General features: G+C 50.3%; 1 protein-coding gene and 1 non-coding gene across 2 annotated transcripts; one reads left to right on the top strand and one right to left on the bottom strand.

Moving 5' to 3' along the window:
• Positions 1-168: 168 nt before the first annotated feature.
• On the bottom strand, positions 169-4,200 carry Dlk2 (delta like non-canonical Notch ligand 2). The gene is made up of 5 exons (XM_059282202.1): positions 4,005-4,200; positions 3,673-3,736; positions 2,424-2,554; positions 1,849-1,993; positions 169-1,087 (listed from the first exon to the last, which is right to left on the bottom strand). The coding sequence occupies exons 1-5, from the start codon at positions 4,078-4,080 to the stop codon at positions 355-357; spliced, it is 1,149 nt and encodes a 382-aa protein (XP_059138185.1). The 5' UTR covers positions 4,081-4,200; the 3' UTR covers positions 169-354.
• Positions 4,201-15,487: 11,287 nt separating this feature from the next.
• Positions 15,488-15,594, top strand: LOC131894013 (U6 spliceosomal RNA). The gene has a single exon (XR_009374803.1). It is a non-coding gene; the product is annotated as a U6 spliceosomal RNA (small nuclear RNA).
• Positions 15,595-21,732: the final 6,138 nt, after the last annotated feature.

The following is a 21,732-nucleotide window of genomic DNA, read 5'->3' as shown; positions in this document are numbered from 1 at the left end:
TGGAAAAGGGCACCCTGGCTTCCCCACGTAAACCACACACACACACACACACACACACACACACACACACACACAGTGTGTTGAAGGCTGAGGCTTCCTCAGATCCGGCCCACCGTGGGCCTCTTTGCCCAGAATTCTGGGCCAGTTTTTCTTCCATAGAAAGCCCACTTTCGTTTTCATAATTTTATTTGATAAAATTCCTATCTTACATTCTGTGTTTTAAAAAAATAGTATTTCTGGTGTGAGGCTGAAATCCCCTGGAAGGGTAGACCAAAGCCGAGGGCTGGTGAGGACGGACCTCCAGTCTGAGGTGTGAAGGAGGTGAGGAAGGGGGCCAGAGAGCCCCTGCCACCATCACAGTGCTGTGGTCTTGCCAGGCTCAGGGAGCAAGTCTGGCGGCAGAGGGAACCCCGCTGGCAACATGCTAACCTGGCACTCCTGATCCTGCTGAGCCGGGGCATAGTGTGGGGCTGGGAAGCAACAGGGTCCGGTGGGGCATATGCCCCGGCGCCATGCCCTCAGGATCAGCAACACAGTGGCCAGGACCAGGGCGGCAGTGAGGGACCCAAACACCACCAGGGCCACCAGGCTGGACTCACCTAGCCCAGCCTCTTGCCTCCGCACCACCTCCTTCACTGAGATCCTCAGGAGGCCTGCCCCCGCACTGTGGGGGGCTGCCCCTGTAGCAGGTACAACTACAGCTGAGGTGGGTGTCTGTGGGGTGCCCGCTGTGGCAGGGGCTGGGGCACGTAAGACAAGCTCACAAGTCTTGCCGCCGTAGCCACTGGGGCAGAGGCAGTGGAAGTCGTGGATGCGGTCCCGGCAGCGGGCCCCTCTCTGGCATGGGCGGCTGGCACAGTCATCTAGGTTGATGGTGCAGAATCGTCCAGCAAAGCCCTCAGGACAGAGGCAGGAAAAACGGTTTATGCCATCAATACAAGTGGCACCGTTAGCACATGGTCGCATCAGGCAGTCGTCCACATCCACCTCACAGCGGGCACCCATGAATCCTGCCAAGCAGCGGCACGTGAAGTTGAGGGCAAAGCCCTGGTTGTCTTGGCACTGCCCGCCATTCCGGCATGGGGAGCTAGGGCGGGAGAGAACATGGGTATCAACCCGCCAGTCGGCGTCCTGACCACTGACGCCCCCTTTCATGCCGCGTCCGTCACCTTAGGCTGCTCCTTCTGGGTTTCAGATAACCTTATTTTTAAAATGAGAATAAAAATAGCCACATCATGTGGGCTAAATGAGGGAACCCAAGCAGTTAGCACAGGGTCAGGCCCAAAGTCAAGGCTCAGAGAAGTGCTCTATATTATCTCCACAGGCTCTTAGGCCTGTAGCGGCAATGGGGCAAGTCCAGCCCTGTGGCCATTTCATAATCCGCACAGGAAGAGCCCACTCTTAAGGCTGCTTGTCTGCTTTTGTGAGGAAGGAAAAGGAATCTTAGGAGCCTCCCTCCCCACACCACCCTCCTTACCAAAGCATCATTTGAGGTGAGGAAGGTTTAGAATCTGGGGGGCTAGAGAGTTGGCTCAATGGTTAAGAGCACTTCTTGTTGCAGTGGACCTGGGTTCGATTCCCAGCACCCACACGGAGGCTCACCACCTCCTTGGGCACCAAGCATGAATGTGGTGCACAGCCGTATATGCAGGCAAAACACTCATACACATAAAATAGAAAAAAAACGGTTGAGAAGCTGAACCCGGCACACTACCACAGTGGGGCTTTTATCCTGAAGCGCCCTTCTGTGGGTCTGACCCTCAGTCTCCTACTCCCCTGGCAGTCCTGCCTTTTTCCTCCCTGCCAGGTTCTGGTCTAGCTCCCCCCCCCCCGGATCCCAGCACTCACCCTGCCTGCTCACAGGGTCCGGCCTTGCGCTCACAGCCACGTCCACGGAAGCCTGGCAGGCACACACAGTGGTACTCACCACCCCCGTCGTACACACACTGGCCTCCGTTCCGGCAGGGTGACTGTGAGGCACAGACGTGCTCATCTAGAGAGGAGATAAAAAGAGTGGGGTAGTCCCTCGTCTTCGCTTCCCAGGACCCACGTGGACCAGATCCAAAGGTCTGTGCATGTGGCTCATACTTCAGCTCCATCCCCAGCCAGGATGGTCTGCTGGGGAAAGCTGTACTGAAGTAGAGTTCTGGGAGTTCCTGGCCTGTCACACTGACTTTAGAGGAGCTACAGCTCTTCTGTGGACTGTAGTTACGTCATGTTTAAAATGGGTACAATTTTTTAGCAGCTGTCTTTCCAACATCATGAGGTGATGTTGAGGATCCTTTCAGACATCAGGTAGAAATGAGATCAGTAAGGATGTATTTGAGGATTTGAACAAGACACAGTAGGCGCTCAGTAAATAGTAAATAGTAATGGATTTCTAGAACACATGGGCTCTGTAGCCAATGGCTGCTCTACCCTACCTTTGTCACAGAACTTGCCCGCCCAGCCGCTGTGGCAGATGCACTGCCAGGGCTGGTGGCAGGTACCGTGCTGGCAGCCAGGCATCCTCACACAGCGCTCACAGTGTGGCCCCTCCCAGCCTGGGTCACACCTGGTGGGACAAAACACAGGGTCAGGATGTGTGCGCGCACGCGAGCATGTGTTAAAACCAGGGCTTCCAGACAGACAACAGCCCCAAAGGGAAAGCAAACTAGCCCCAGGCAGGTGGAGGGCTGTGCAGACAGACACATAAGCAATCAGACAGACAGACACCAGCATTCAAGCTCAGCATCTATGTTTTATCTAGCTTTTCATTATCTGTTTTCTCACATGGAAGCTGAGAAAACATCTCCCTTGAAGGGTATTGTTAAAGAAACAAAACTGTCTGTAAAGGCCTCTGGTGCCATCCCTGGAGTGTCTGGTTACATACATTTGAAAGAGTGAGTGACCTTCTGAGGTCACCGGGGTCATCGTCCCTCCAGACACCAGAACAAGTGGCTGGTGTCCGTTTTGTCCTGCTTTTTATCAGAGTCTCAAGTCGATAAGGCTAGCCTGGAGTCCTGGTCTTCCCGGCCTCACTTCACAGTCACTAGACTTCTGTTGTTTTGTGTTGGTTTTTCAAGACAGGGTTTCTCTGTGTAGCCCTGGCTGTCCTGGGACTCACCAGGTTGGCCTTGAACTCACTGCCTTTGCTAGGATTAAAGGCATATGCCACCACTGCCAGGTGACTTTTTTATAAGCCCTCCAAGGATGTCTCATTTCAAATACTCCAGCACTTGAGCCCCGTGTAACAACCTGTCTTTGTCGGCTCACTCCTTGTGTCCAAACTCTTTTCTGCCACAGAATTTGCCCAGTCTGCCCTGGTGAATCCATTGCAGGATCCACTAAGGAAAACACCCATCCTCAGGCAGCCTTTCTTCCCAAGCAACACTTCTCTTTATTTCCCTCTTTCCCGGGGCTCTCAGGCTCTGAACTCTCAAGCTGCAGATGTCTCTACGGGCATCACGAGGGACAGAAGCCCTTGAGAGAATAAAAACTCAGATATCCAAGCTCTCCAGTAAGAGGCAAAAGGAGATGAGGGAAGGGGAGGAGGGGGAACGGGGAACTGGTCATCCTGTTGTGTGAAAACAATAGCGTCTTAAGCTCTTAAACATTGTTTTGGGTTTTGACCTGCTCATGGGTGGAAAAGTGGGGAGCAAAGGATTTGACGCACGTGTGCTGCGGAAGTACCTGCAGGAGCCGTCAGGAGCACAGCAGCCGTGGGCCAGGTCACAGTGGGAGCTGCAGTCATCCGCTGAAAGAGATTGGCGTAGTAGGCGTGAGTCTGGGTCAGGGTCTGGCTTCCTGGGACGCGGGACTTGGCAGAGGTTCCCGTAGTTAGATGGACTCAAGCTTTGGGCATGGCAATACCGACGAGAGAGCGTCCTATTCCTAGGGATCACCCGGGACTCGCCAGCCGGATGGAATGGGGCGGCTGCAGTGCCGTCTCTAGCCGGCAGAGGTCAACGTGCCAGCGAGGACCGCTGAACAGGGCCGCGACCCGATCCCTGGGGCGCGCTCACCTCTGGCAGGCTGGCTGGTTGCCCCCAGGATGCACAGCAGGCACATGAGATGTAGGCAGCGGCAGCCGCTGGGCATGGTCAGTTCCGGCCCCAGGAGGGACGGACGGATGAACGGCCAGACGTGTGGACACCTGTGGGATGGCACTGGCTAGGAGGCGGCCGGACGCTGAGATAGCGGCACTGATACCGGTTCCAAGTGACAGGAGCCGGAGAAGGAGAGGGACTCAACGACTGAAGACCGGGGTGGGGAGCGAAAGGGTGGAGGCGAGGAAGGGATGAGCAGGCGAAGGGACTGGAGACAGGAGGAACCCATTAGCCAGGTCTGCGGGAAAGAGGCCAAGGATGGGTAGCGGCGAGCGTGGCCACGGCGCGGGAATGGCCAGGGTTGGGATCACGGTCCAGGTGGAGGGGTCCGCAGGGATGGGGACAGCGCTGAGAGGCAAGCGCGACAGGACCCGAGGGCCCGGGGAAGGAGGAACGGCTCCCAGTTCCCGGCCGCAAGCGGTCTCCACCCGGGTCCTCCGACACCCACCCACCCAGGCCTGGCTCTCACCCCCACGCCCCACCCCCGCTCGCTCCGCCGCGCTTGGGCCTGGGGTCCCCGCCACGCGTCCGTGTCCTCCTGGTTTCTCACCTCCGGCTGGGAGGCGACGCGTCCCCAGGGCGCAGAGTCAAGCGGGATCCGACGGGCTGGGCCGGGGGGCCGCCCCTAGCTGGCCGCGGGGCTCGGCGCCGAGGTGGCTGCCATGCCAGCCGAGCGCTCGGGAATCTGGGGCTGCAGGCGACCCCGAGCGGCGGCGGCGGCTCCTCGCGCGCGCTCGGCCCCCTGCCAGGGGCGGCGTGTGCCGGCGGAGCCCGCCTCTCCCCTCCCGCCGCCGCGGCCCGCCCCGCACCGACTGCGCCCCGCGCCCACCCCCGCCGCGCACGGCCACACCTCGCGCTGCCACTCGGCCCTGGCGCCCCCAGCCCTCCTGGCCCCCCACTTCGCGGCTCCCCAGCTCCCCAGCTCCCCAGCCCACCAGCCTCGCTTTCTCCCCCCCCCCCCCCCCCCCGAAATCAGACTATCAAAGGAGCTGAAATGGGCACACACTGTAAAGTGCCGGCCGGAGGTGAGCGCCCCGCTGGTTTCCCATCTCCCACCCCACCCCCGCCGCTTGCCCCACTCTGCCCCTCACCCAGGCCCCGCCTCCGCGCGCCCCTGTCTGCTGCTTTCATGATTCTCATTAGCCCTTCACGGTTCTTATGTTTTAGCCTGAACACACTGAAGACATGCTTGCTCCTCCTGTCACCAGCCCACGCCTCCCAGGCTTGCAGAGCCTTCGTCACAGGCTTCGTAGGTCAGCGTCTGCTCTCTGTTGGCTTTCTTTCTTTCCTCGTTATCTCTTCCAGGATGGACCATACCTGCATAAATATCACCCCAGTGTTTCTCCACTCTTTTCTCCGGTCTGATCTCGGTCTTCCCAGCCTGTTCCCCTGCAAGCCCACCCCTGGGAAGCCTGCCCGGACGAGACCGCCCCTGCCTGTCGGTGTTCCCCCGCAAGTCCTTGCCTCTGAACATCCCCACATCCGTTCACTACCCCAGATCTAGGACTGAGAGTTTCTTAGGAGGGTGGGGAGAACTGACCTTGTAGGCCTCTTTACCCTCAGAGGCAATGACTCAAAAACCCGAGCAAGACAAAGACCCCCAAATGTGTTTTTGTTGTTGTTTGGTTGGGTAACGGTGCAGAGAAGGGGAAGGCTGCCCCCACATAGTCTCTAGGTCTTCCAACGGAACTTCCCTATCTTTAGTTGAAAACATTGGCAAGTGATGTCACTAGCTGTACAGAGGGGCTGCCTACTGATGTGACTACAGGGACAGAGCAATGCCACGGTCTACACCTGACAGAACCCACGCCCACCCCAGCTCCATAGCTGACTTCCTCTCCATTCTGACTTTTGCAGGAGGCGCTCTGGACTTGAGTCACGATATGACTTCTATCATTTATTTTGTTCTAAGTTTTGTTGACTGTTTTAGCAAGCGTTGCAAACCCATAGTATCAACAATTAGTGTAGGAAACATAAGCCTGGCATGCCAATATTATGTGACTATTCAACTTTCTGAAGTCTATGGACCTCAGAAAATGAGGATTTCAAGATGAAGGCAGCCTTGGCTATGTGAGAAGATTCTCTCTCTCTCTCTCTCTCTCTCTCTCTCTCTCTCTCTCTCTCTCTCTCTCTCTCTTCTCTCTCTCTCTGACAGATACACAGAGTGGGGAGGTGGGGAGAGACACAGAGTGGACTTCAATATTGGCAATAGTTCTCTCTGTGATAAGATGATAGAATCTCTGCCTTCTTGATTAATTGATTCCTCCCTTCCCTTTCTTTTAACAAGGTATCAAGTAGCCCAGGCTGGCCTGGAACTTACTATGTAGCTAAGGATAACCTTGAATTCCTGATCCTCCTTCGTGTCAGAATTACAAGCATGCATTTACCACACCTGGCTCTGATTCTTTTTTTCCTATTAAACTTTTTGTCGTCTCTATTTTCCTCACAGTGAATATGTAGAACGTCTTAAAGACTGGGGTGAAATGAGAGCCATCTGTGACCCTTGATCTCCAGAACTGTTATCAGTATTGAACCCCCTATCTTTGCTACCCAGGTATTTGTGCATAGGTGTAATTGTGTACTTACAATGCTCTATTCTGCTTTTTAAAAACCCACATTGTATGTTATTAGTCCTCAGAAGCATAATTTTTAGTGGTTGTATAGTAATCCATTAAAGAGGCACACTATAACTTAACCTAGTCCTGAGTATTGGCAGCACGTATTTTTTTTTTCTTTTTTTGGTTTTTCGAGACAGGGTTTCCCTGTGTAGTTTTGCACCTCTCCTGGAACTCACTTGGTAGCCCAGGCTGGCCTCGAACTCACAGAGATCCGCCTGGCTCTGCCTCCCGAGTGCTGGGATTAAAGGCATGCGCCACCACTGCCCGGCTGGCAGCACGTATTTTTTAAACCGTGTGTGTGTGTGTGTGTGTGTGTGTGTGTGTGTGTGTGTGTTTATAAATTCATTCAACAAGGGCTGGAGAGGTGGCTCAGCAGTTGAGAGCACTGGCTGCTCTTCCGGAGGACCCTGGTTCCATTCCCAGCACCCACATGGCAGCTTATAACTGTCTGTAACTACAGTTCCAGGGGATCTGGCATCTTCACCCAGACATACATGCAGGCAAAACACCAGTACACATAACAAATAAATAAGTTTTTTAAAAGTATACAAAAATAAATAAACTCATTCAATACATATTGAGTGTCTGTATGCAGCACCAGGCAACAGATGTCATCCTAGGCCGTGGAAACACAGATTCCTGAGAAACAGCAGCTCTACTTTTCTTCCAGTGCTGGAGATTGATCCAAGATCCCCATTCATGTACGATAGGCAGACACTCTGCTGTGAAGCAACATCATTTTCACTGATGAGTGACTGAGCCAAAGGGCTGTGAAGAAGGAACAACTCCTTTTCATTGATGAAATATATTAAAATTCACTGACAAACTGAAAAGCTAGTGGGAGCTTTTGCAGCCGATGGAGTCACTTGCCTCCCCCTCGTTCCGTGAGGATGTCAGCACCAGCTCATTGCCGTTCTCTTCCCTCCCACTTCTTTCTAATCTTGATGACTTTTTTCTTCTTTTCGGGGGCTGGGGCTTGTTCTGGGCTCTCAATGACTCAGTGCCACAGAGACAATTCCCCCAGCCTGGGTGGCAGATTGCTTGTGAGGATGGCCACTATACAGCCTCCTGTCTCAGAGGACCCATTCCCGGGGCTTGGCTGCTCCTCAGCAGGAGGTGAGTCCCTTGAACTTGGGCCGACTTTATGACTTGCTTTGACTAACAGAATGTAGTAGAAATGACCCCATCGGGGTCCCCTGAGACCTTGGAGCGGCCCTTGGTCCTCCTACAATACATCCAACATCAATTAAAGAAGTCCGTGCTAAGAACTGGATGTGGTGGCGCATGCCTTTAATCCCAACACTTGGGAGGCAGAGGCCGGCAGATCTCTATGAGTTCCCGAAGCCAGCCTGGTCTACCTCTCCAGTTTCAGACCAGCCAGGGATACACAGTGAAAGCCTGTCTTTAAAAAAAAAAAAAAAAAAAAAAATGCCATTCAGTGGTGACACACACCTTTAATCTGAATGCTTGGGCAGCAAAGGCAGACAGATCTCTGTGAATTTGAGGCCAGTCTTAGTCTACAGAGAGAGATCCAGGACAGTGAGGGCTACACAGAGAAACCCTGTCTTGAAAAGTCAAAGGAAAAAAGAAAGAAAGAAAGAAAATTAAGCAAATAGATAACTACTGGTTCTCTACAGATTCCAGCTACATTTTTTCCTGCTCCCCTTTACTAAAACTGCTTCAAAGGTATTTGTTTAGATTGGCTATGGTGGCTCACCCCTATAATCTAAGCACTCGGGTGGGGGGAGGCACTACGGTAAGATCTCTGCATATTTCAGGTCAGCCTAGGCTGCATAATAAGCTCCAGGTGGAAAGATGCCGCTAGCCACGGTCCCCAGCGCCCCATCAGCGCCAATCCAATCATGAAATCTCCTCTGTCATCTCACTGGCTGTCAAGTCACTTGACATAATTCTTCCCCAACATCTAGGGTCACTCTCAGCCTCTCTGCCTACTGCCATGGCCACTTCCTCACTCCCCTAGGGATCTCCCCATCCCCCCAGCTCTCTGCACCCCTGGGACTCCACCCCAGGTCATCTTTCCTGCCTTCTCTTTCCGATGTCATTCAGCCCAATTGAACATCTAGCTTTATAAGATACAGACTCTCATTTCTATGTTCCCTGCTAAGCCTTCTCCCTGAAATCTAGACTCAGGGCCTGTCTGCCTAAACCCTCCACATGGATTAACAGACTTGGCATTCCCAAATGCAAAGCTCCGATTTCCACTCCAAACAGCCTTCCACTGTCAGGGCTACCCATCTCAGTCAGGGGTAGTCCACCCGTTGGATATTAAACCAAAGTCATCAAAATCATGTCATGTTTCACCTCTCTCTCTCTCTCTCTCTCTCTCTCTCTCTCTCTCTCTCTCTCTCCCACTTTGGGCACATGTGGAACTTAGAGGACTGACCCCTTGGCTCTATCCATCCACCTTGTCTTTCTTTTTTCCAAGACAGGGTATGTAGACCATGCTGGCCTTGAACTCACAGAGATCCACCTGCCTCTGTCTCTATGTGCTGGATTAAAGGCGTGCGCCACCACTACCCAGCTATCCACCTTGTTTTTTGAGACAGGGTCACTCAACTGGCCTAGAGTTCGTGGAGTAGGCAAAGCTGCCCGCTGGCCATTGAGCCCAGGGATTATAAACACATGCCACCAACTTTGGCTTTTTTATATGAGTTCTGGAATTAAACTCAGGTCCTCATGTTGCGTAGCAAGCGCTTTACTGCTGAGCCATCTCTGCAGCCTTCTTTCTCTTTGTGTGTGTGTGTGTGTGTGTGTGTATGATGTGTGCATGCACATGTATGTATGATGTATGTGTGCATGTGCATGTATGGTGTATGTATGCGTGTATAGTATGTGTGCATGCATGTGTATGTATGGTGTGTGTGTGCCTACATATGTATGTATGATATATGTTCATGTAAGTGTGTGTGTGTGTGCATGCACATATATCTACAATGTGTATGTATGGTGTGTGTGCATGTGTATGTATGTGTGTGCACGCATGTATATTTATGGTGTGCACATGTGTGGGGGCACATACCTGCATATGGAGGTCAGAGGACACCTTGTTTGAGGCAGGATATCTTTGGTGTTTACCAGTGTGCTAGGTATGCCAGGCTAGCTGGTCCACAAGCTTCAGAGAGAGTTCTGGAAACACCGGAATCACGAAGCTGCAGCACACCCAGCTTTTTGTAGGTTCTGGAGATTCAGACAAGTCTTCAGGATTGTTCAGCAAGCACTGTACCTGCTTCTCTCTCCTCAGCCTCTCTTCTTCCTCTTACAATCCACATCCTGCAAATTCTGCTTCAAATCTGCCAATAACTTAGCCAGACATGGTGGCGCACGCCTTTAATCCCAGCACTCGGGAGGCAGAGGCAGGCGGGTCTCTGTGAGTTCGAGGACAGCCAGAGCCATACAGAGTGAGTTCCAGGACAGCCAGAGGTACACAGAGAAACCCTGTCTCAAAACCAAAACAACAATAACAAGAAGGAGAATTTAGCTTTTGACTACTCACAATTTGATGTCCAATAGCCTGGTCCGGGCCCATGTTGCCTCTTTCCTTTTCCTCCAGCTTTCCTTATTCATTATTTAATGTGAGTGTTTACGGATGTACATGCGCCACAGCTTGCATGTGGAGGTCAAAGGGGAACTTTTAGGAGTCAGTTCTCTCCTTCTACTGTGTAGGTTCTAGGGATCGAACTCAGCATTGGCAGCAGACACCTTTACCCGCTGAGCCAGCTCACTGGCCCACTACCATTGCCTTTTCATTGAAATATTGCAGCCTCCCAGGATGCTCCTCTATTACCATGTGTCTTGTCAGTCAGGGTGACCCTGACAAAAGTGAGGTCAGCTGCATAAGACATGGTTTCTGAAATTAAATCCTGAGAAATAATTGGTAGAGGGCCGGTGAGGTAGCTGGGCAGATGAAGGCACTTGCCATCAAGTGCTTCCTGAATTAGATCCTGGAGATCCACATGGTGAAAGGGGAGAACCGGCTCCTCCAAGTTACACTCTGACCTTTGAATGTGGGCTGAGGCATGCGCACCTACACACATGTATATACAAAATAAATGTAATAATAAAAAAATAAAGAGATAAACTCCCATCAAAAATGATCAGTGGAGGGGCTGGAGAGATGGTTCAGTGGTTGGGAGTGCTGACTGTTCTTTCAGAGGACCCAGGTTCAATTCCCAGCACCCACATGGCAGCTCATGACACCCTCATACAGACATACATTCAGGCAAAACACCAATGCACATAAAAAATATAAATAAACAAACAAACAAATAAATAAATAAATAAACAAACAGTGGGAATCTGGAAAAATATTAATAAAATCTGGAGTTTATCCCAAGGTACTAGTAGTGGTTTCTCAGCTTTGACAAATATACCGTGACATAATGTTAGCACTAAATAAAAATGGACAAAAGATATATGAGAACTCTCTTTTATGCCTTTGTAACTCTTTTTGGTTGTTCTTATTTTTGTTTTATTTTTAAGATTTATTTTTATTATTTATGTGTATGTGTGTATGAGTTTATGTTTACATGTGTGTAGGTACCCTTGGAGGCCAGAAGAGGGCATCAGATTCCCTGGAGCTAGAGTTAACAGAAGCCTGTAAATCGTCCAGCTTTTGTGCTGGGAACTGAACTCGGGTCTTCTGAGTTCAGGGCTCTTAACCACTGAGTCATCTCTCCAGCCCCTGTTTGTTCTTTCTTGTTTGTTTGTTTTTCCAGACAGGGTTTCACTATGCAGCAGCCCTGGCTGTCCTGGAACTTGCTTTGTAGACCACGCTGGCTTCAAACTCAGAGAGATCTGCCTGCTTCTGCCTCCTGAGTGATGGGACTAAAGGCGTGCGCCACCACACCCAGCTGCTCCTGACGTGTTCTTATCCTGTGACTCTGACACTCTTCTCATTGAGAGGTGGTATCTAGGCTGCCAAAAGTAATAGAAGTAGAAGAGACACCATGTGACTTCTAATGTCAAGTGGCAAAACACGGCACAGGTTCACCTGATTCTCTCGGGGTGTTGCATTTGGAGATATGATGAATTGTCATGTAATCAGTCTGAGTGTCCTGAGATCACTGTTGTAGGAAGAAGCCCAAACCATCCCCAGTGAGAGGCCACATAGAGAAGCCCTGAGACGGCCTGAACACAGACAGCCACCCAGGCAGACAGTGCTGCTTCACTCCAGCTCTCCAACTGACTGCATCTGCATCCAAGACAGTCAGAGCCACCCAGCTGAGCCCTGCCTCAATCCCCACACGCAGGAATCTTAACGGTAATAAAATAGTCTTAGGCCACTAAATCAGTGGGTTATTTGTTATGGGCAGTGGCAGATACTGTGGGAAAAGGAGCGACGGTGTTGTGGTTTGAATACAATGTCCTCCACAGGCTCATATATTGGATTGCTTAGGGCGTGGCACTATTTGAAAGGACAAGAGGCGTGGCTTTGTTGGAGGACGTGTGTCACTGGGGGTGGATTTGGGGGTTTCAAAAGCCCAAGCCAGTCCCAGAGTCTGTCTCTCTTGCTGCTGTCTGTGGATCCTGATGTAGAACCCTCAGCTATTCCTCGGGCACCATGTCTGCCTGTGTGCTGCCATGCTTCTCCCTACCATGATGACAATGGGCTAAACCTCTGAAACTGTAAGCCAGCCCCAATTAAATGCTTTCCTTTATGGGAGTTGCCATGGTCATGGTGTCTCTTTACAGCGATAGAACAGTGACTAAGACAGGTGGAACATAAGAAGTGTCCCATGGGAGCCGAGTCTCTTATTTCTGAGCCCAAGTTTCACATGAAAAAAGGAGTTCGTTCAGTGGACTCTAAGGATGCTTCTAGCGTCAATGCTTGATAATGCTGCCATATCACTCACGGTCTATTTCACCTCGTCTTTGACATCTGGCAACTGACTTACCTTAATTTCTTAATCCTATGGAGAAAACAAATGTGTGTGGACACCAATGGCTGTCTAGGGAACAGGTGGTGGGCAGCCCTGGCTCCATCTGTCCAGGGTCTCCTGAGGTAGAGTGTGGTGCCTGAAAGTAAAGTGACCAGGACTTAGAATCTGGCTGTGGGGCCCTGAGGCTGGAGACATTCTTGTGTCTGTTTCTGTGTCTGTAAAACAGAGACATCCCAAGTTCTCACTGACTGCTCCCTACCTCTCCCTCCCACCTCTACCCCCCACCCCCATCCTCCTTCCTCCCCTCTCTCCCTCACTGGCTGTGAGGGCGGAAGGAGCCTGTGATGAAATGAACTTGTATGTATAGGAAGCAGGGGAACGCGGGCCCAGGTGAGGCTGTGGAGGGTCCCTTGTAGAGTCAAAGTCATTTTCTTGCCCTGGAGTAGGACCAGGGTTTGGCAAGAAGAGCCAGGACAGGAGGTGGAGCTGGGCTGTTCTGGGCTGTGCTGAGACTTGTCTCCCCAAATGTCTCTGTTGCAGTATCTTTGGGAATCTGTCCACTTTCAACCCCTTTGCTTCAGCCAAGACTTCCGGCTCTGCAAGACTTTTGCTAATACACTCCCTCCTTCATTTAAAACTCCCCAGGAATCCCGGCTAGTCTCACGTCTTGGGTCACTCCCTCCTTCATTTAAAACTCCCCAGGAATACCGGCTAGTCTCACGTCTTGGGTTTCCCTGTTTGGCAGAAACCTCACTACCCTGTAGGTAACGGAGTCTTCTCTCTCTGTTCCCTTACCCTTTGATTTGTCCAGCCCTCCTTTTACCACAGCCCAGGAACCCTTCTGTCCCATGCCTCTGCCTTATCTACCTCTTCCTCACCATGCTAGCATTTCTATCGTGGCCTTTCTGGCCCACCCCTTTCTCCCATCATGCATTTTGCAGTATGCCTTGAGGCTAAACATTCGGCCATATCTAAGTTATCCTCTCACATATCACTCCTATTGTGATGTCAAGACAAATGTCAATGTAATGATGCCTGGCAATATTCTGCTGTACTCATAGATTGGTGCCTAGCTCAACTGTCGTCAGAGAGACTTCACCCAGCAACTGATGGAAACAGATGCAGAGACCCACAGCCAGACATTAGGCCAAGCTTGGAGAATCCAGCAGAAGAGAGGGGAGGAAGGATTGTAGGAGCCAGAGGGGTCAAGGACATCACAAGAAAACCCACAGAATCGACCATGCTGGGTTCATAAGCGCTCAAAGTCTGAACTGGCAACCAGGGAGCCTGAATGGGGCTGACCTAGCACTCTGCATATATGTTACAGTTGTGTAGCTTGGTCTTCTTGTGGGACTCCTAACAGTGGAAGCAGGGGCGGTCTCTAACTCTTTTGTTGGCTTTTGGGACCCCACTCCTCATACTGGGTCACCTTGCCCAGCCTGAATACAAGGGGAGGTGCTTAGTCTTACTGCAGCTTGATGTGCCATGTTTTGTCAATATCCTTGGGAGGCCTGACCTTTCTGAACAGAAACAGAGGAGGAGTGGGTTGGAAGGGGCAGAGGGGAGGTGGGAGGGGAAACTGTGGTTGGGATGTAAAATGAATAAAGTTAAAATAAAGAGAGAGAGAGAGAGAGAGAGAGAGAGAGAGAGAGAGAGAGAGAGAGAGAGAGAACTAAGCGTTTGGGCCTGCAAAATGGCTCAGTGGTTCACACTACCTAGCTGGGTGACCTGAATTTGAATGGGGGTATCTGCATGGTGGAAAGAGAGAACTGACTCCTGCAAATTGTCCTCTGACCTCTACATGCACACACATGCATGCACACACAAATGAATGTAATAAAAAATTAAAGAGTAGTAAAACTTCCTCTACTTCCTCACTCTATCCTGTAGCTGGGTGACTGGGAATTCATCTCCACTGTTAGCTTCAGTGGCTTTAGCACTTAGGAGCAGTGTTGGTCACCTCTATGCACATTCCAGAGAGGGTTGACTAAGGGGAGAGGACCACCTTAAAAGTAAGTGTCACATCTCATGGGCTGGGGTCCTGGTCTGATAAAAAGGGGAGAGAAATGAGTTGAGGACCAATACTGGTTTTAGCCTCTGGTGATGTGGATGAAGGATTATATTGATTAGGTAACTTGGGAAGACCCACATTAAAAATGGGTGGCATCTTGGGGCAGTGGTGGCACATGCCTTTAATCCCAGCACTTGGGAGGCAGAGGCAGTCAGATCTATGTGAGTTCAAGGCCAGCCTGGTGTACAGAGTGAGTTCCAGGACAGCCAGAGCTACACACACACACACACACACACACACACACAAAAAAAAAAAAAAAAAAACAGAAAAAAAAACCTGTTTAAAAAAATGGGTAGCACCATTCCTCAGGACCAGGGCCTAGACTGTACAAAAATGAGAAAGGTAGGTGAACCCAAGCTCTCCACCACCTGAGTGTGGCTATGAAGTGACCGACTCACCCAAGCTCCTACTGCTGTGACTTTCCTGCCATGATGGACTCTAAGCTGCAACTGTGAACCAAAACAATCCCATTCTCCTTCAGGTTGCCTTTGCCAGGGCTATTCATCACAGCAATGAGAAAAAACTGAGACCGTGCATGAGTTCATTTTACCCACAGTTCTGTAGGGTACATGCTCAGTCAGCTTTTACAGATGTGGCAATGGACACAGGAAGCTTCAGTCATTTGTCTATGCTCTTACAGCTAGACGGAGGCCACAGCTGGCATATGAACCCAGGCAGTGTGCTTTGGAGACCATTTTCCCACTGACCTGTGCTTGGGGAAAGTGACAGGTTCAGCTGGTGGTAGGAGCACCCTGGCTGATGCCCATCGACTCTTGGCTTGAATTTCTGCTGTTCAGTAGATGACTTAATGCGCTTGCTTCCACAGCTCATACACTAAAATTGGAACGATATAGAGAAGATTTGCTTGGCCCCTGCTCAAGGATGACATGCAAATTTATGATGTGGTGGCTGTTCTTTGGAGGACCTGGGAACGGATTTTGCTGACACCCGGATGACTTTGGGATGCTAAGGTCTTCTTTCACAGTGGTGATCAATAGTCAAAGCAGGCTCATTCCTGGCTTTGATCCCAGACCTGGACAATAGCTGTACTTCTCTAGAACACCCAGCCTTCAGGATGCCCAGTCGTTTGGAGTTTGCCCCATGTGAGCGCCAGATAATGGGATAAATCCATAGAGTCTATTTGATGGTCAAAGGAATTTATTTGGGGGTTAACTCACAACCAGAATAAAGGAGTTGGTCTCAGGATCCTGGAGGAGTGGGGCACGGTCCAACGTGGTTCTCAGGAGAGCTCTGCCTTGATCTGCCCCAGCATCCAAGACCACAAGGTATGGAAGAAAAGAGAGAGCCCACATACCTGCGTTCCAGGTCTGAAGGGTCCCTGGCGGCCCCACCCAAGGGGCAGGTACCTGCTGCCTCACTAGGGGTGGTGCTTCAGGGTGTGGCACAGACAACTTCCCTAAACGTGTATTTTCTGAGTATCTGTCCTTCGGGACCCCCAGGTGTCCTCACTCCCATCTGAGAGGAGGGTTCTCGAGTTTCCTGCCTCTCTCCTTAGGCTCCTTGTCCCAATGTTTCGTACATTAGACACAAGACACTAGGGAAGGGGTCACCCCCTTTTCCTTGCATGCATTGACCTACCCATGAACATTTCTCCTCTTTTGCTGTCAGAGCCTTACATGATGGTAGATACTGTGGGTGCGAGCAGAGAGAGAACCCCAGGGCAGTGCCAGATGCCCAGTGAGTATTAGTTACTTGTTTTGTTTTCTGAGCCTGAGTCTCATACAACCCGGGCTGTCCAAACTGGCTATGTAGTTGAGGATATCTGAACTTGTGATCCTCCTGCCTCCCCCTCCTGAGTACTGGGATTACGAGCGTTTGACACTGTCTGGCTTGCTTGTGCAGTTGGGGCACTCTACTGCGTGAACCAACCCTCTAGCCCTTATTTGCACACGCATATGCACCCACAGAGTCCAGACGTACCTGCGGGCTCTGGACCTCATGGAATCCTGAGGGCATGCATATCTGACCCTTGTCCTCACCAAGTTCGGGCAATCATCCGCTTGTGTTGTCCTGTTTTTCTCTAAGCCAGTTCTAGCCAGTCCAGTGGAGGCCCCAGAGCAGTGATTCTTAACCTTCCTAGTGCCTCGACCCTTTAATACAGTTCTTCAGGTATTTATTTTCATTGCTGCTTCATAACTGTAATTTTGGGGCTGTTATAAATCGTAATGTAAATATCTGATATGCAGGATATCTGATATGTGACCCCTGTGAAAGGGTCGCTTGACACCCCCCACCCCAAAGGTTGCGACCCACAGGTTGAGAACCACTGTCCTAGAACAGGGCTGAGCTGGTGCCGGGAGAAGTAGTGAAGGAGTACATGTTTCACAGGGCGTTTTGCCAGCAGAGGGGCCCTTGGGTCCTGCAACAAATGTTCCCTCCCTCTTGCTGCTTCCTGTTTTCCACCCACCTCCATCCTACCTCGCAGCCAACGTCAGAGCCAGCTGTTCAAGAGCTGAAGTCCAAGTTAAGCTATTGTTTCCCACTTACGGCGTGTGTGTGTGTGTGTGTGTGTGTGTGTGTGTGTGTGTGTGTGTCTTGGTTGAGCCATTGTGTGCCTCAGGGACTGGATGCCATGCTTGGGATACCTGGAATTTCCTGCCCAGGGCAAGGGAGAAACCTAGGCTTAGACTGGATACAGAGTGTGGGCATCTGAGTGTTGAGAGGTCATAGGGGGTTGGTCATGCCTAAGGTGGGTTGAGTATGCTCCTTTTTGAAATGCCTGGAGAGGGAACAGGGCCATTTAGACCGGCGGGCACATGCAGACACAGGCTCACAGACCCGAGAGGACAGAGAACGTGAGGCACAGTAGTACCAAGTGCTCCCATGCTGTGGCGCCTCTGCCACCTGGACTGCCAGGGCGGATAGGGATGGCCGAGGCCCCGGGTGAGTCTGCTTCACGGATAGGGATGGCCGAGACCCCGGGTGAGTCTGCCTCACGGATAGGGATGGCCGAGACCCCGGGTGAGTCTGCCTCGCGGATAGGGATGGCCGAGACCCCGGGTGAGTCTGCCTCGCGGATAGGGATGGCCGAGACCCCGGGTGAGTCTGCCTCGCGGATAGGGATGGCCGAGACCCCGGGTGAGTCTGCCTCGCGGATAGGGATGGCCGAGACCCCGGGTGAGTCTGCCTCGCGGATAGGGATGGCCGAGACCCCGGGTGAGTCTGCCTCAGCCTCCCTGGCAGCTGCTTCAGGGGTCATTCCTGGATGCTTCTGAAACCTGGAGCTCCCTTCTCTGCCTTTCCTGTAAACATAGTTGCTTAGTTGACAAGAGAGCAGAACTTCCAAGGCCAAGCCCCACACACTGGCTTGGAGTGGAGGGATGCCTTGCTGATTTGGCAGAGATGGGGATTGTAGAATCACCCAGCCTCACTGCTGGCTGCATAGCCAAACAGGACCCGTTTTCTCTCTCCATAAATGTGACTACTCTAAGTCACTAAAATAATAGCCATCTCATATTTTTATTTTTAATTTTTATTTTCTGAAGTGCTGGTGGCCTCCTATAGGCTAAGAAATTACAATATCAATGAACTACAGCCCCAAACCCTTTTGTGTTTTCTGTTTTAGATATGGTCTCAATAAGTTGTCCAAGCTGCCCTTGAACTTGTGATCCTGTGTCTAAGCATCCCTAGTAGCAAGAATTACAGACTTGTGCCACCAGGCTGGGCTCCTGCTGTCCTTCTTAACTAGCTTATTCCACTTATCATACTGTCCTCAAAGCCTGTGTATGCTGGCACACATGTCAGGGGCTCACACTGTAGCTCAGGCTAAAGCTCATTATGGATACCAGGCTGGCCTTGAGATCATTGCAATCTTTCTGCTTCAGTCTCCTGAGTGTTGAGGTTATTGGCATGAGATATCATGTCTAGCTTCCTACCTTTTCAGTTTGAGTGAGTGAGTGAGTGAGCGTGCGTGCGTGCGTGCGTGCGTGCGTGCGTGTGTGTGTGTGTGTGTGTGTGTGTGTTTGTAGTGGTATTTGCTCCACCCATGACCTATTGGATTTCACTAATAGAAGATTTAGGAGATATGGAAATCAACTGATCACCTTTTGAAGTTTTGAAATTCTCTTTTTGTTGTTTGTTTTTTAGACAGGGGCTCATGTAGCTCAAGCTTGTCTTAAAGTCCCTATGTAGCCTAGGATGATCTTGAACTCCGTGTCCTGTCTCTCCCTCCCTTCCCAGTGGTATGATTATAGGTTCTGAAATCATCTTCATAACTGCTATGTAGACAGGGAACTGAATTAATTCTGGTCCTCTGTGTGTCCAACCAAGGTCACAAAGAAGGGTACAGTAGCCTCCTGGCTTCAAAAGCTGGGCTTGTGGTCTTTTTTTTTTCCTTTAGAAGTTTTATTTTATTTATTTATTTAGAGACAGGGTTTCTCTGTGTAGCCCTGGCTGTCCTGGAACTCGTTCTGTAAACCAGGCTGGCCTTGAACTCAGAGATCTTTTGCTTTCTTGTTGTTGGGATTAAAGGCATGTGCCACCACTACTAGGCCAGAGTAAAAAAAAAAATATTCTTATTCCCTTTGAGAACTGTGTTTTTGCTACCACTGCCCAGCTAAAAGTTTTATTTTTAGAATCTTTTCTTTCAAGTTAATTTATCTTTATTTTGAGCTTGTGATATTCTTTCACAACAAATGTCTCATTTTGAAAGTTCTGAATGAGTGATTTAAGGGGAATTAAGTGGAGATGTGTAATGATCAGGAGTCATTTTGTTTTGTTTTGGGTGGGAAGGATCAAAATAGGGCCTTACTTATGCCAAATAAGCAAGCTGCCCCAAGCTGCACCTCCAACCCTTTATTTCGAGCTTCATTAAAAAAAAGTATATGATTAATTTATTCAGTGTAATCTTATTTGTTTTTAGAAAATATATGTGTTAGAAGAGCATGGAGGGATGGGAAATAAAATGTGGGACTCTAGTTGGGAGCTGTGGTGCATACCTTTAATCCCAGCACTTGGGAGGCAGAGGCTGGTGAATCTCTTGAGTTTGAGGCCAGCCTGGTCTACAGAGTGAGTTCCAGGATAGTCAGAGCTATGTAGTGAGACCCTGTAACACGAAATAAATAAATAGATAGATAGATAGATAGATCGATAGAGAAATAGAATGAAAGTAAAAGATGTGGGACTCTTCCTCTAGAGATCTGGGATCCTCTGCAGAGGTTGTGTTTGTTTGTGTTGATGGGGGAGGGTACTGGAGATCAGCTTACCCAGGGACAGACCCAACTTCCATCTTGAGCCAGGGAAATGGGATACTTCTGTGCAATGAAATGTTGATGAACTGTACAGGGGATCAGCACAGGAGCAGCAGATGGAATTCCGGGACAATTGTTCCGGCTGTCACCAGAGAAGACTGGAAGGCAGGAGCACTGGATAATTTATGGAGGGACAGATGCTAAGGCTTCTCCGGAACCATCTGCTCAAGAGGGGCCTGGGCTTGGGGTAGATGTTGTCTTTAGGTCTGAGTAAACTGCTTGGCCACAAGCCTCCCTATCTCCGTTATCTGGCTGCTTCTTGTCCTGGAATCTTTTCAGAAGAGCTGTGCTCCCTGAAGACCCAGATGCAGAACTCTAGCTGGCTCTCATCCTACGTTTTCATTTGTTGAAGGTGGGGCTTGTCTTTGCTGTCATTCCTGTCAGGACCCAGTGTGGTCCTGGGTGTGTGTGACTTTTCTTATTTTACTGCATTTTCAATTCTTCTTCCCCACTACCATATTCCAGAATCTTTCAGTCACTCACTTCCAGATCACTTATTGAATGACAAATATTTATTGAGTACCTACTTTGACAAGCAATTATTTGGACGCTGAGGATGTAGTGTTGAATGAAGAAAGAAAAACTGCTGGAGTTTTCATTGTAGTAGGACAGATGGTCAATACACAAAGAAACAGTTACTGTGATGTCAGGTAACGATACTCTCCATGAAAGCAAATGTTAAATGGAGCACAGTGGAGGGGAGTGATGGAGGTGACCAGGGACTTCTCTGATGTAATGACATTTGAGCAAGGACACACTGTTGGAGACTACCTAGAAGGAGAACATTCCAGTCACAGAAAACAGAAAACTGGGAGACTCTGAGGCACAAATATCCTTAGTACATCACAGGAAAACCAGCCACCTAGTCACTAAGTATTGTGTGTCGTGCACCTGCTATGGAATAAAGATATACTCAGACATGCCTTTGACTTGAAGAAACATGAGGGTAAAATGGATACAGTAAGTAAGCAATAATTATGGAACTGGAGAGATGGTACAGCAGGTAAGAGCATTTGCTGCCCTTCCAGAGGACCCGAGTTCAGCTCCTAGCACCCACATAGGCTCAGAACTGCCTATCACTCCAGTTCCCAAGGATCCAATATCCTTTTCTGACCCCGGCAGGCTCCTGCATGCACTTAGTGTACATACACATAAAATAAGTTAATAAATAGTTATGGTACAGGATATTCATAATGAAGGTCTGTGTGACCTGTTAGAGCTGCCCACTAAAAGGAGCATCAGAGGCTTTCTGGAAGAGGTGACAGTTAAACATGAGGGCTAAAAACTGAAAACTGGGCATGGAGGCTTACACCTGTAATCCCAGGTGAGGCAAGAGGCTTGCCTGGGCTACATAATGAATTTGAGGTCAGCCTGGGCTACAATGTGAAGATCACCCTCCCATCATCCCCAAACAGGAAAAATTGACCTTGTTGGGGGGGGTTGGAACTACATTTTGGATCAAAAGGCTCCATTTTCCGATAACAAAGGACAATTCAGAAACCTGAAAACTTTCGAAGAGGTGGGAAATGGGCTTGGCGAAGGTGATGGGAACTGGGCCATGTGTTGTCTTCTGTCAGGACGAAAACTGGCATTTTTCTTTGCCGTGCGTGGTACTCTGGAGGCAGAGGCAAGCAGATCTCTGTGAGTTCAAGGACAGCCTCCTCTACAAGGCGAGTTCTAGGCCAGCCATTGAGAGCCTGCTGGGCGGGGGTGGGGGTGGGTTGGAGGGGTGGGGTGGGTTGGAGGGGTGGGGTGGGTTGGAGGGGTGGGGTGGGGGTGGGGTGG

Source organism: Peromyscus eremicus, chromosome 16_21 (genome assembly GCF_949786415.1).
Source record: "Peromyscus eremicus chromosome 16_21, PerEre_H2_v1, whole genome shotgun sequence".
NCBI lineage: Eukaryota > Metazoa > Chordata > Mammalia > Rodentia > Cricetidae > Peromyscus > Peromyscus eremicus.
This window is presented reverse-complemented; position numbering and strand designations above follow the sequence as displayed.

Coding starts and splice junctions, on each gene's coding strand:
- Dlk2 (XM_059282202.1), bottom strand. CDS start 4,080: ATGCCCAGCGGCTGCCGCTGCCTACATCTCATGTGCCTGCTGTGCATC. Junction 3,737..4,004: donor AACCAGCCAGCCTGCCAGAG/GTGAGCGCGCCC, acceptor AATCTCTTTCAG/CGGATGACTGCAGCTCCCAC. Junction 1,994..2,423: donor GGGCAAGTTCTGTGACAAAG/GTAGGGTAGAGC, acceptor TCTCCTCTCTAG/ATGAGCACGTCTGTGCCTCA.